Below are 14801 nucleotides of genomic sequence, written 5' to 3'. Positions count from 1 at the left end.
TCTAATAAGAGAGGGCAGTAGATCATGAAAGGAAGTGGGGAGCCTGAGCAAAGGTGTGGGTGATAGCAGATCAAGAGGGTAAGGGAGGGGGAAAAAAGGAGCCAAGGGACCAGAGGAATCAGGAAAGCAAGGTGGGGTAGAAAATAAGGGGCAAGGTTGCTGGAAATTGGAGATCAATGGTGATGACCTCTATTTGGAGACCAACAAGAAGGTGCATGTGGTCTCAATTTGGCAGTATTGGAAAGGGAGGTAGTATTAAAATAGCCAGCCAATGGGAGAATATGGCTGTGGCAGACAGGCAATGGAAAGGTGTTATTCAGGCTGGAGTCTGTAACTGGGGATCAGTGTTGAGGCACCAGATAATATGATATTTATAAATAGTGGATGAGAAAGTTGGTGGATGGATAAGTAAGTCAGCAGATGAGACAAAAATTGATCATGTTATGGACAGTGCAGAAAACTATTAAAGTGTGCAGCAGGATATAGATCAATAAGAGATCTGGGTGAAGAAATGGCAGGTGGGGTTTAATCCAAGCAAGTGTGATGTGTTACATTGGAAGGTCAAATGTAAGAGGAAAGTATACAGCAGGACAGTTAACACTGATGTACAGAGAAATCTTGAAGTCCAAGCCCATAGAACCTTGGCAGTATCCACGCAAATAGATAGGGTGGTAAAGGACATACCCTATGCTTGCCTTCATTGGGTGTGGTGTTAAGGAAGTCACATTTGCAATGATATAAAACTTTAGTTGGGCTGCACTTGGATAACTGTGTAATTCTGGGCCTTCCATTTCTGAATGATGTGGAGGCTTTGGACAGGATACAATGTTGCCTGGATTAGAGGGTCTAAGTTGTAAGGAGAATTGAAGAAACTTGAGTTGTTTTGGCTGCAGTGTTAGAGACTGGAGAGGAACCTGAGAGAATTTTGTGGGGGGAGGGATCAGTTTTAGAGTAATCAGTGCGTGGAACGGACTGCCAGGAGTAGTGGTGGAAGCACATACAATAGTAGTGTTTAAAAGGCCTTCAGATGGATTGATGAAGATGCAGAGAATAGAGGGATATGGGTGATGTGCAGTCAGAAGAGATTCTTTTTATTTAGCAACATTTTCTGAGATGGCACTAGGCTAAAGGACTTGTTCCTGTGCTGTAGTGTTTGTTCTATGTTCTGTGAGCTTTAAAGATCAGCTCTGTCTCTCACACTGACTCTGGCAAGTATGTTATCATTGGATCAAAATGAATGAGAAAAATTAAGTTACTCGGTGTCCTCTTAAAATGGAGAGTCTTTTATGTACAAAACCTACTCCTGACCCTCTACAATTTTGTATTGAGATTGATTTAGGATTTGGGTACAGACATTTCATTAGAATCAGAAATGAGCTGGAGAAATCAGCAGGTCACACATCATCCATAGAAACTAAAGAGTCCCGATCCTTTGTTCCTGACAAACAGCTTATCCCCAAAATGTTGGTTACCCTTTACTTTCTACGATGTGGCATGACCTGGTGAGTTTCTCCAGCACTTTTGTGCACTTCTACACTTGACCCCAGCATTTGCAGATTTTCTTGTTGAAGTCCATTAGGATCAGACTCTTGAGGCACATTGGATGCAATTGTTCATCCCTCAACTTTTGGGTAAATGGGATTTTTTTTGTATGTTGATATCGTATAGCCGTTGATTTTATTTTGCAATTCCTTTAGGAATGGTAGAACACGGTTTAACAGATTCATCACAATACAAACCACGCAGCAGCACTTCAGAAGATGTTGTTTTCCAGGAACATGGTGTAAACACTGAAGAATTTGTTTCCGTTTCTGTGTCAGATGTGTCGAGTGTTAATTCAGAATTCAGTTTGGAGATGAAGTATCCAGCAGGAGATCCTGAGATAAGTGATCCAGCAAAGGTGGTAACCTTTTCAAATGTACAGAGGACTGAACAAGTGGACAACAGACTACAGCTACCATTACAACCACCAGTGCAAACCTCACCCAACTCATCTGAAAGTGATTGGGAAACTTTGGACACGACTATCCTTGATGCAGATAATGGAGCAAAGGAAGAGACACTAAATGAAAAGAATGCCCAAAAGGAAGTGTTTATTTCAGATTCTTTGGTTTCTCATTCTCTGCCAATCACTGTACAGCCACAAGCAAATACAACTGAGACAGTGATAACACCAGGTCTTATTTCTGGTCTAGAGGAAGACCAGTATGGAATGCCCTTAGCTATCTTTACAAAGGTAATGTATCAATATTTTAATTTAATTTTGAGCTGAATTGCCTGAGAAAGTTGCTATGATCTTTATGTTAATAGTATCCTGAAGGCTTAAAGGCCAAAATGGTTTTTTTTTGCCTGAAATTGTGGTGTTTCCACAAATCAAAATTTTTAAAATGTGCTTCAAGTAAAATCTCTAAAGTATTGACTGAATTAATTGTTTATTGTCACGTGTACAGCGGTGCAGGCAGCTGCCAAAAGAAATAAACGGGCAGGCTATTTTTCTAAATGGGGGGAAAATTGAAAATTCCCAGACATGAAAGGGGCCTGGAGTCCTCTGCAAGATACCTGAAGATAAACTTGCAGGTTGAGTTAGTGGTGAAGAACATAAATGCAATGCTGGCATTCATTTCAAGAGAAATAAAATGTAAGAGCAGGGATGTGATGTTGAGGGTTTATAAGGCACTGGTAAGACCTCACTTGGAATATTCTGAGCTGTTTTGGGCTCCTCATTTAAGAAAGGATGTCCTGACATTAGAGAGGGTTCAGAGGAGGTTCACAAGAATAATTCGGGAATGAAAGGCTTATAAGGAATGCTCTGTCCTCTTCGGAATTTAGGAGAATGAGAGGGATCTCATTGAAACATTTTGAATGTTGAAAGGCATGGACAGAGTAGATATAGAAAGGTAGGACAAACGGGCACAACTTCAGGATTGAAGGGCATCCACTTAGAATTGCGTTGTGGAAGAATTTCTTTAGATAGAGGGTAGTGAATCGGGAATTTGTTGCCACAGATGGTTGTGAAGTCATGGAGTGACTTGCATGAACCACAAGGGCTTTGACCAGGCTGAACTAAGCACTCACAACCTGTCTTCCAAATGGGGTTTTCAACAAGCTTGCCAGCTTGTCTTGTTCCAGTCCCAACTGCTGCTGGTGACTGCAGAACTGATCACTATCTCTCTCTCTCTCTCAATCTCTCTCTCTCTCTAAGAGAAAAAAAACCTGTTTGACTCTCTCTGCTTGCAAAACCACATGACCTTCTAAAAACAGCAAGTTTCTCTCCAGTCAGTCTGTGGCTCCGACAAGTTCTTTCATCTGTTGCCTTTTTGTAAACAACAATCCATTAGTGAAGTCTCTTATGTACTCTCCAAAGCTTTTGCAAAGGCTCATGTCCCTGACATGTCCAGCATGAGCAGAGCTCCAGTATTTTAAATAAGATCTGTTTTAAAGTGTTGGTATGTGACCTGCACTAAAAAACCTGCCCAAATTTATCTCCCAAAAACATATCTATATACAATGCAAACACAACATAATCTGTCACAATACCAGGAATTATTTTTCTGGGACATCAAAGAAAATGACAGAACACACAAAGAAAGCTCACACTTAGCTGTTAGTAATGGTGGTTTCCATTCAAGTCAGGCCAAATTTGGAGAGAGCTGACTGTCACAGAGATTACTTTGTTTTCATTGTTTAAGTGTAAAATTAGTGCAACACTGAAATTGTTTAAAACAACAGATTAAGTTACAAGAATTCGGACTGCATTTCCAAAAGTTGGATGTGCATGTAACTTGGATGCAATTTATCTAATAAGATTAAATGACCACATGTATGGCTTTCCTACTTGTATGGCTTTCCTGGTGGTTTTGAAATTGCAGTAAAGAAAAGATTAAGAGAACCATGTGACCTACTTTTGTGTTAAATTAACTTAATTTACTAACTGGACAAAATTTGATCATTCCTTCAGAAAGTTTTTCAAATGACAAATTGTTCATTCTTTTGTTCCCTCTTTTTAGTCATGGATATATTATTTTTAAATCAAGGAACTTTTTTATTTTGTTTTTGTTATTGTCTCCATTTGAAAATGAATTACATCATTTTCTATTGCAGGGTTACCTTTGTTTACCATACATGGCTTTGCAGCAACATCACCTTCTCTCAGATGTCAGTGTACGTGGATTTGTTGCTGGGGCAACAAATATCCTTTTTCGACAGCAGAAACACTTGAGTGATGCAGTTGTTGATGTAAGTGCAATGCTTTAAGTGTAATTTGGTTTATGGCTTTAAATGCAGTGCGTTAACCTACCATAAGCAATAAAAGTATTAAATAATCTCATCTATTCAAAGGAGAGATGACACAGAAAAAAGAGAAATTAATTAATTTTGATACACCATTATATTGCCAGTCTTCAAAAAGCAACAACTTCTGTAGTTTGAACTGAATTCAATCAGTTACATTTCCCACAATGACCCTCTGACTCTTGATGCATAGATTATATTTTTCTGCTTGCAACGTACAATATAGGGCATGCACTTTATAGATTTGTCAATTAAGAATGATGAAGGGCAATTTAAGCTAGTTTGACAGTTCTGGTTATTTGGCAGTAATTCAAATGATAGTTTTTCTTGAGTACACAATTAAGGAATTTCTCTTTAATTTCATCAAATAGATCTGGCATAGGGTGACATAGAATATTAGAATGCAACAGAGCCAGGTGAAACCATTCAGGACCTTGTGCCTGCTCTGCCATGGTGCACCTGAATTTGGTGCACTTCCCCACATTACTGCATAATGTTTAATTCCTTTAATATTAAAATATCTGTCAAGGAATTACTAAATAAATGAGAACATATAGCACAAGCAACACCACTGTTTATGGTCCACATAAGTCCCCTTCCTGAATCTCTAAGTGAAACCTCTTTTTTCTCTCATAGACATAGGACAGTAGAAGGCCCTTCCAGCCCATGAAACTTTTACCACCCAATTACATCCAGTTAACCTGCCAACTCCATGCATTTTTCAAGAGTGGGAGGAATCTGGAGCACCTGAAGAAGGCCCAAGTAGTCACAGAGAGAAAATACAATCGCTTACACAGTACCAGATTTGAATATGGGTCACTGGCGCTGTAATAGCATTGCTGTAATTGCTGCACTAACCATGCAGCCCTTTGTCCCTCTTGTGGTTGTCCAACTTCCCCATCATTGCCCTCTGCTTTAACTGCTCCCTGTGGTAGTGCCAAATTCCACATGAACTCTTCACAAACCATTAACCCTGTTTCTCCTTCCACAAACGCTGCTTGAAGTGTTGAGTGTTTACAGATTTTCTGGGGGTTTTTTTCATGTTTGTCTGTGTTGGGCTTTATTTCCAACCATATGCTCATTTTGCAATTTATTAATGTGTTTCCTGATGTCTACATTTGCAGCAAGTGTTGGTTGTTCAAAGAACTCAGGCTCAAAATTGGTCACCTGGAATCTGAGCTTCAAACACTCCCAACACATCAGGAGAGGGGAGAGGCACCTGAACAGTGTATTTCAGGAAGCAATCACACCCGTTAGAATAGCTGCTTCAAATTCGGCAGGAGGGTGTGACTGCGAGTGAAGCAAGTAGTGGGATCCAAGAGTCAGTGCTGGAGAAGCCTCAGCCCTTGATCTTCTCTCACAAGTCTGATTTTTACTCCTTGTGTTGATAAGAGTGGAGGATGTAGGAAGGATGAGCAACCCGACCGTGGCACCAGGAAGTCATTTGAGTGCGGGGTAGAAGAGAAATGTAATGGTAATCAAGGATAGTATAGTAGGGGATAGACAAAGTTCTCTGTTGCAGGGGTAGAGCATCCCAAAAGCTGTGTTGCCTGTCTGGTGCCCGGGATATTTTATCTGTTCTTCAGAGGAATTGTCAATGGGTGGGGAAAGATCCATTTGTCATGGTTCATGTGGATACCAATGATATAGGTAGAATAAGGAAAGAGGTTCTGCTGAGGGAATTTGAGGAGCTAGGCACCAAATTAAAAAGCAGAACCAAAAAGGTGGTAATCTCTGGATTACTACCTGAGCCACATACAAATTGGCACAGGGTCCAAAGGATTAGAAAGTTAAATGCATGGCTCAAGGATTGGGGTTGGAAAAGTAGGTTCCAATTCATGGGAAATTGACACCAGTATTGGGGAAGAAAGGAGATGAGCTCCATCTGACCGTGATGGATCCTGGATCATCGCATAACTAGGACTGTGGATAGGGCTTTAAACTAAATAGTGTGGGGTGGGGAGGGGGTAGGTTCAATGGATAGGAGAGGGTTGGATAAAGTAAACACAAAAGTTAAAAAAGAGAAAAAATTAAGAGTAGAGGGGATAAAATTCAAGTTCAAAAGAAACAAATATTACCAGATTTTAAAAGCACAATGGATATAAGGGCACTTTATGCCCAAAGGATTCAAAACAAGGTTAGTGAACTTGTGGCACAAATCAGTACAAAGGGTTATGATTGGGTGGTCGTTACAGAAATGTAGTTGCAGGATGGAGAGGATTGGGAATTAAATATCCAAGGATATCAGCTAATGAGAGGCAAGGAAGTAAGGGAGATGGGGTATCGCTCTTAGTTAAGGATGAGATCAGGGCAATAGTGAGGGATGATGTAAGATTTAAGGAGCAAATTGTTGAATCCATTTGTGTTGAGATTATGGATTGTAAAGGGGGAAAAAAATTCACTAGTGGGAGTTGTCTATAGGCCAACACAGTGGCAAAGGCAATAAGCCAAAAAACATTAGAGGCATGCAAGGATGGAACAGCAGCTATCATGGGGACTTTAACATGCCCATAAATTAGGTGAATCAGGTTGGTTGAGGTAATCTTAAGGAGGACTTCATAGAATGCATATGTGATGGCTTTCTTGAACAGCAAGTTACTGAACATACAAGGGAACATGCTCTCTTGGATCTGGTCCTGTGCAATGAGACAAGTAAAATTAGCAATCTTGTAGTTAGGGATCCTCTTGGAAAGATTGATCACAGCATGATTGAATTTATCATACAAATGGAGGACAAAATAGTTTGGTCTAACACAAGTGTGTTATGCCTAACTAAGGGAAACTACAAGGGCATGAGAGACGAGTTGCCAATGGTAGTCTTGGAACACAAGTGTAATGGAGGGATGGTTGAGAAACGGTGGAGGACTTTCAAAGAAATTTTTCAGTGCTCAGCAAAAGTATATTGCAGTTAAAAGCAAGGACATTAAGAGTGGGGACAGCCAGGCTTGGAGAACTAAGGAGATCAAGGAAGGCATCAAAATAAAACCTCTTACATACAAAGTCACCAAGAGCAGTGGGAAACTTGAAGACTGGGAAAACAAAGAACCACAAAACGAGCAATAAAGAGAGGTAAGGTAAACTATGAGAAAAGATTAGCTCAAAATATAAAAATGACAGTAAAGTTTTTTATAATATAAAGCACAAAAGGGTGGCTAAAGTGAAAGTTGGTCCCTTGGAAGATGAGAAGGGGAATTGATATTGGGTAATGAGGAAATGGCTGAGGCTTTGAATAACTATTTTGTCTTGGTATTCACGTTGGAGGACACGTTGAACATGCCAAAGTCAGATGTTATGGATGTAATAGGAGGTGAGGACTAAGCTGTAATAGCCATCACTAAAGAGGTCATACTCAGAAAACATGAGAGTCTAAAGATAGATAAATCCCCTGGTCCCGATGGAATGCATCCCAGAGTATTGAAAGGAATGCCAGAAGTTATGGTTGAGGATTTGGTGATAATTTACTAAAATTCTCTGGTCCCTGATCACAGTAGATTGGAAAACGGTGAATGTTACTTTACTATTCAAAAAAGGATGTAGGTAAAAGGCAAGGGTCTATAGACCAGTTAGTTCAACATCTGCAGTTGGGCAGGTATGGCAGCCATACTTGCAGAACCCAGGATTGAATATTTTGGGACACTTATTCTGTTTCTGAGTTCTACGTCCTGGTTCTTTCCCATACTTGAGATCTAGGTAAGAAAAGGAATTAGATTTTCTAAACCGGATACTGACAGTTCTTTCTTTCTTCTTCCTTTTTTTCTTGCATTTCTGTTCTCTTTTTTCTTATCTATCTTCTTTTTCATTCTTTACTTCGGGGCTTTGGGGAGGGAGGGAGGGAGGGAGGGAGGTGGAGATATGTCATCCATATCATCTTGAGGTGGTGTAAATCTAAACAAGGAGGCAGTGGTTAATTGGATACATACACCAGGCATTGCTTCAGTGTCAGAGCCTCCATTAATTTTGATCAACTCCTATAAAACTACAGCCAACATCTGGCTAACTACAGTTGACGAGAATGTGCATAATTTGTGAATTGTCTTGTATGAGTTGTTCATGCCTATGTTAACCGTGGCAGCAAGCACAGGATAAGGTTGTCTGGTGGTATATCGTAACATGCATCTTTGTGGAGAAAAGCAACTGATAATCTTGTGATATCAATGAACATATAACCATATAACCATTTACGGAGCGGAAACAGGCCATGTTGGCCTTTCGAGTCCGCACTGGTTCACTGATTTTGTGCGCCCTCTTCAGGCATTGATCCCGGTAGATCTTCATTCAATAACAATGGGCGAATTCCATGCAGGTGGAATCTGAGAGATATGGTGTTAACTTTAAGTTTGTTCATCACATTATACACAGAGAAGTGACAAGAATTCTTCCATGAACAGTCTAACATGTCAACTCTAACATTCGTCCAGCCGTATAAAATAAGGGAAGAGCACAGTGACGGAGAGGAGAATTACAATGAAAAAGTTAATTAGTACAAATCAAAGGTAGCATTATAACATTATGGTATATTCAGGAGTCTGATGGATAACATTCTTAAGCCTTTTCCCACATTGGTAGGAGGGAGAAGGGAATGTGTGGGATGGGATGGGTCCTTTAAAATGTTTACTATATTTCATGGGTGGTGGAAGGCATGGATGGAGTTCATGGAGGATGATATTTGTGATAACATGCATGGTATTCTGAACTGCATTCACCACCTTCTACATCTACTCAGCAGGAGAGCATGCCACACTGTGTTTTCAGTAGTGCACCTGTGGAAGTTGATGAGGGACATGCTAGACATCTTTAGTCTTTTAGTCATGAATGCAGTAATGGCTGCTATATCATTTCAAATGTGAAATATTGCACTTAAGAAGGTCAAATACAAGGGGAAAGCATACAGTTAATGTCAGGACTCTTTAAAAATATTGACATGCAGAGGGATCTGGGGGTTCAGGCCCATACCTCCTTGAAAGAGGCCACAAAAGAAATGTGGCATGCTTATTCATCAAGGCATTGGGTTTCAGAATAAGGAGAGGAATGACAGGATGAGTCCAAGTCAGTATGGATTTACAAAAGGGAAAACCATGCTTGACAAATCTTCCAAAATTTTTTGATGGTACAACCAGCAGAGCGGATAAAGATAAACCTGTTGATGTAGTGTATTTGGACTTTTAAAAGGCTTTTAACAAAGTCCCACACAAGAAATTGGTGTACAAGGTTAGAAAACAAGGTCTAGGACAGTGGTTTTCAAACTTTTTCTTTTCACTCACATATCACCTTAAGTAATCTCTAAGCTATAATTGCTCTGTGATTAGTAAGGGATTACTTAAGGTGATATGTGAGTGGAAATAAAAAGGTTTGAAAACCATTGTTTTAATTGTACCTAATTGACTCATTATGTGCACAGTTTCATAACTCTTAATGAAATGGGCCAATGACAATTTTTCTCAAGCAAAATATTTCAATAACAATTTGGCCTAGAGCAGTGGTTCTCAACTGTATTTTTCACCCCACTCACATACCACTTTAAGTAATCCCTTATTAATCACAGAAGACTTATAGCATAGGGATTACTTAAGATGGTATGTGAGTGGAAAGAAAAAGTTTAAAAACCACTGGTCTAAGAGGCGATGTAATGACGTGGACAGAAAATTGGTAGACAGGCACGAAGCAAAGAGTGAGAATAAATGAATGGGTCCTTTTCAGATTATACTGGACAATGAAGATTTTGCTTTCTGAACACTTTTGTGTGTATTTTATAGACTTTGGTCTGCTGATCACAAAAATCACCTTATATTTTTCCTATCACAAACTGCTTTTTTAAATATAACCTATTTTTGTGATTTCCTATCATATTTTAAATCTATTGCCTACGAAGCAAACTAACTGTTTTGGTCAGTCCAAGCATGTCTGGGCTGCACTCAATGCAGATGCTATGCAAATTTTGTCTTAGGCCTGGACATGCTTTGTCACGATAGGTATAGACAGGCTATAAAAGCAGCTCACGTGTACAGATGCTGGGCATTACATTGATATTAGATTGAACGCGTCTTGATGCGCATGTTCTTCAAGCAATTGCATAGTTAGTGTACTAAACAATAGTATTTATTGTCATTAAGAAGATTTAATAGGGAGGAGTCACGTGATGGAGTAGTGGCCGGTAGGGGAACTCCAGCCCTCTCCAGAAAAGTTAAAAAAAGATAGAGAAAAAGCAAAGGCACAAACTTAAAAACCAAAATAAAGTGAAAGTAAAAGTGTGAAGAAAATGGCAGCGAAGAAAGAAAAACCAAAAACAACGGGAAGAAAAGAAGAAGGAAAGACGTCGGAAGAAGAAGGTGAAGGCCTTACCTGTCCGAAGAGGCCCGCCGCGGAGAGAGAGGCCCGCTCCCACAGGTCAGTGGAGGTCCCGGGCTCGGGACTACAAAAATGACTCGCAGAGCCGAGAAAAAGTGCGCAACCGCGCATGCGCGATGCGCATGAAAAAAACCACACTGACGGGAGGGGGGAACAGCTGCGGAGTCGATCTCCACAGCTGAGAGAGACAACTGCTGCTGTGCTGCAGGTGCAGAACACAGACAATAACGACAACAAGAAAGAAGAGGGTAAAAAGAAAACAAGGAAACAACAGATGGTCAACCCAGAGGAAGAAGAAGAAGAACAGAAAGAAGTGGAAAAAGAAGAGAAAAGCAAGACAATGGATGTTTTAAAGAATATATGGAATCAGTGAAAGAATGGCAATTACAAGAATTTGATGAGATAAAAAGAATTAAGAATGCAGAAGAAAGAATGAATAAAATGGAAGTGGCCATATCAGAATTGGCAAAAAGAGTGGAAAATATGGAAAAACGAGAAACATTTGTAGATATGGAAGTAAAAGACTTAAAAGAGAAATTAGAAGAATCTAATAAAAAAGCTAAAGAAGCACAGGAGCTGTTAGCTCAGAAGATAGATATAATAGAAAACTATAATAGAAGAAATAATATAAAGATAGTGGGCCTTAAGGAAGATGAAGAAGGCAAGAATATGAGAGAATTTATAAAAGATTGGATCCCCAGGGTCCTGGGAAGACCAGAATTACAGGAAGAAATGGAAATAGAGAGGGCACATAGAACTTTAGCCCCGAAACCACAACCGCAGCAAAAACCAAGATCCATTTTAGTAAAATTCTTAAGATATACAACAAGAGAAAATATATTGGAGAAAGCAATGAAGAAAGTAAGAGAGGACAAAAAGCCACTGGAATATAAAGGTCAAAAAAATTTTTTCTATCCAGACATAAGTTTTGAACTCCTGAAGAAGAGGAAGGAGTTCAATACAGCGAAAACGATCTTATGGAAAAAAGGATATAAATTTATGTTAAGGTACCCAGCGGTACTTAAAATAATTATTCCAGGGCAACAAAACAGACTATTCTCGGATCCAGAGGAAGCAAGGAAATTTGCAGAACAACTACAAAACAAGCAGAGAGATGAAGACATGTAATGAGAGTAAAAATGACCACGATCTATATGTATGTGTGTAAAGGGGTATATGTGTGTATATATATATATATATATATATATATAGTGTGCATACATGAATGTATCCGTATTTAGAGGAAAATATATAGAGTATAGACAAGAATTAATAAGGGAGGGAAATGGAATAGAGGGAATAAGGAGGGAATTAAAAGAGAGACCTTTGTTACATATGAAAATTGAAATCTTTTCTGGGGGGGGCTGGGTGGGGAGGAGTTACGATCACTGCAAAATCAGCTGACGTTTGCGAGGGGAGATGTGGTTGTCCGACAAGGGATAAAGGGCAACTCAGGAGGGGTAGGGGAGAATGGGGTTAAAGAAGTAATGGGGTAATAGGAGAATAGGGAAAATGTTTGATGTTTTAGAAATGTTGTCTTATAAAGTGTTCAAAACAAGAAAGCAGAAATGGATAAGAAGGAAAGGTAATGATGGAGAAACGGAAAGGGAAGATAAACAAAGTATAAAATGGCTACGCTGAACTATATGACTTTAAATATTAACGGAATACATAACCAAATTAAAAGGAAGAAACTGCTAAATTTACTGAAAAAAGAAAAAATTAATATAGCATTTGTGCAAGAAACACATTTAACTGAATTGGAGCACAAGAAATTAAAGAGAGATTGGGTAGGACACGTAACAGCAGCATTGTATAATTCAAAAGCAAGAGGAGTAGCTATATTAATTAGTAAAAATGTGCCAATTAAAATAGAAGAGGAAATAATAGATCCAGCAGGGAGATAATGTAATGATAAAATGTCAGATATATTCAGAGTTTTGGAATCTACTCAATGTATATTCACCTAACGAAGAAGAGCAAAAGTTTATGCAAGATATTTTTTTGAAGATAGCAGATACGCAAGGGAACATATTAATAGGAGGGGATTTCAACCTGAATTTGGATTCAAATATGGACAAAACTGGGAAAAAAATTAACAGAAAGAACAAAGTAACCAAATTTATAATTAAATCAATGGAAGAAATGCAACTTTTGGATATATGGAGGAAACAACACCCAAAGGAAAAGGAATATTCATATTAATCGGCTAGACATATAACATACTCAAGAATAGACCTAAATAAGAGTAAGAAAAACAGAATATAAAGCTAGAATATTATCGGACCATTCACCCTTAATATTGACAATAAAGTTAGAGGACATCCCTCCAAGAATGTATAGATGGAGATTAAACTCCATGTTACTCAAAAGACAGGATTTTAGAGAATTCATTGAAAGACAAATTAAAATGTATTTTGAAATAAACACGGAATCAGTGAAAGATAAGTTTATACTATGGGATGCAATGAAAGCGTTCATTAGAGGGCAAATAATAAGTTATGTAACCAAGATGAAGAAGGACTATAATCAGGAAACAGAGCAGTTGGAAAGGGAAATAGTAAATATAGAAAAAGAATGAGCAGTGAAGAAAGATACAACTAAAAGAAGAGAATTGGCAGATAAAAAAATAAAATATGAAACACTACAAACATATAAGGTGGAGAAGAATATAATGAAGACAAAACAGAAATATTATGAACTAGGGGAAAAAACGCACAAAATTCTAGCATGGCAGCTTAAGACAGAACAAGCTAAGAAAATGGTATTGGCATCAAGGAAAAAAGACAAACAAATCACATATAATCCAAAGGAGATCAAGGAAAACTTTAGAGAATTCTATGAACAATTATACCAAACTGAAAACGAAGGGAAAGAAGGGAAAATAGATGAATTTCTAACTAAAATTGAACTACCAAAACTACAAATAGAGGAACAAAATAAATTAACAGAACTATTTGGAATAGTAGAAATACAAGAGATAATTAAAAAAAATTACCAAATAATAAAACACCAGGAGAGGATGGATTCCCAATAGAATTCTATAAAACATTTAAAGATTTATTAATTCCTCCCCTCCTGGAAGTAATCAACCAGATTGATAAAACACAAAGCTTACCAGATTCATGTAAAACAGCAATAATTGCAGTGATACTAAAGCAAGGGAAAGATCCACTCGCACCAGTGTCATATAGACCAATATCTTTACTTAACACAGATTATAAGATAATAGCTAAACTATTAGCAAACAGATTAGCAGAGTATGTACCGAAAATGGTAAATCTAGACCAAACTGGATTTATTAAAAAAAGACGCACAACAGACAATATTTGTAAATTTATTAACTTAATTCATGCAGTAGAAGGGAGTAAAGCGCCAACAGTAGCAGTTGCTTTAGACGCAGAGAAGGCCTTTGACAGAGTAGAATGGAATTATTTATTCAAAGTATTGCAAAAATTCAGTTTACCAGAGAAGTATATTAATTGGATTATAAGGGTCCATTGGCGAAAGTGACAGTAAATGGATATATATCAAAGCAATTTAACTTAAGCAGGTCAACACAGCAGGGATGCCCACTATTGTTCGCGTTAGCTATAGAACCACTAGCAGAATTGATAAGAACAGAAAATAATATAAAAGGGATAAAAATAAAAGACAAGGAATATAAAATCAGTTTATTTGCGGATGATGTTATAGTATACTTAACAGAACCAGAACTATCAATAAAAGAATTATATAAGAAATTGAAGGAATATGGAGAAGTGTCGGGTTACAAAATTAACATAAATAAAAGTGAAGCAATGCCTATGAATAATGTGGATTTCTCAAAATTTAAGAAGGAATCACCATTCGGATGGCAAATGCAAGCAATAAGATACCTAGGTATACAAATAAATAAAAATCTCGGCCAACTATATAAGCTCAATTATTATCCACTAATGAAAAAATTACAGGACGATTTAGAGCATTGGAAAGATTTACCACTAACACTAATAGGAAGGATAAACTGTATTAAAATGAACATTTTTCTAAGGATATTATACCTATTTCAGGCATTACCAATACACCTGACAGAGAAATTCTTCAAGGAGTTAAAGAAAATAATAAGGAAATTTTTATGGAAAGGGGGGAAACCGAGGATAGCACTAGATAAATTAACAGAATGG

The 14801-nt window shown here is 38.1% G+C and overlaps 1 protein-coding gene across 4 annotated transcripts in view; it reads left to right on the top strand.

Moving 5' to 3' along the window:
- The window catches only part of avl9 (AVL9 homolog (S. cerevisiase)), a 129520-nt gene that overhangs the window by 78080 nt on the left and 36639 nt on the right, over positions 1 to 14801 (top strand). For all 4 annotated transcript variants that reach the window (XM_069921079.1, XM_069921076.1, XM_069921080.1 and 1 more), the window contains 2 exons: positions 1698 to 2236; positions 4102 to 4236. In XM_069921079.1, the coding sequence (XP_069777180.1) occupies positions 1698 to 2236; positions 4102 to 4236 (674 nt within the window). The remainder of the gene's footprint in view (positions 1 to 1697; positions 2237 to 4101; positions 4237 to 14801) is intronic.

This window comes from Narcine bancroftii, chromosome 2, assembly GCF_036971445.1.
Source record: "Narcine bancroftii isolate sNarBan1 chromosome 2, sNarBan1.hap1, whole genome shotgun sequence".
Taxonomy (NCBI): Eukaryota; Metazoa; Chordata; class Chondrichthyes; order Torpediniformes; family Narcinidae; genus Narcine; species Narcine bancroftii.
Note: the sequence above shows the minus strand (reverse complement) of the source record. Positions and strands in the feature narration are given on the sequence as shown.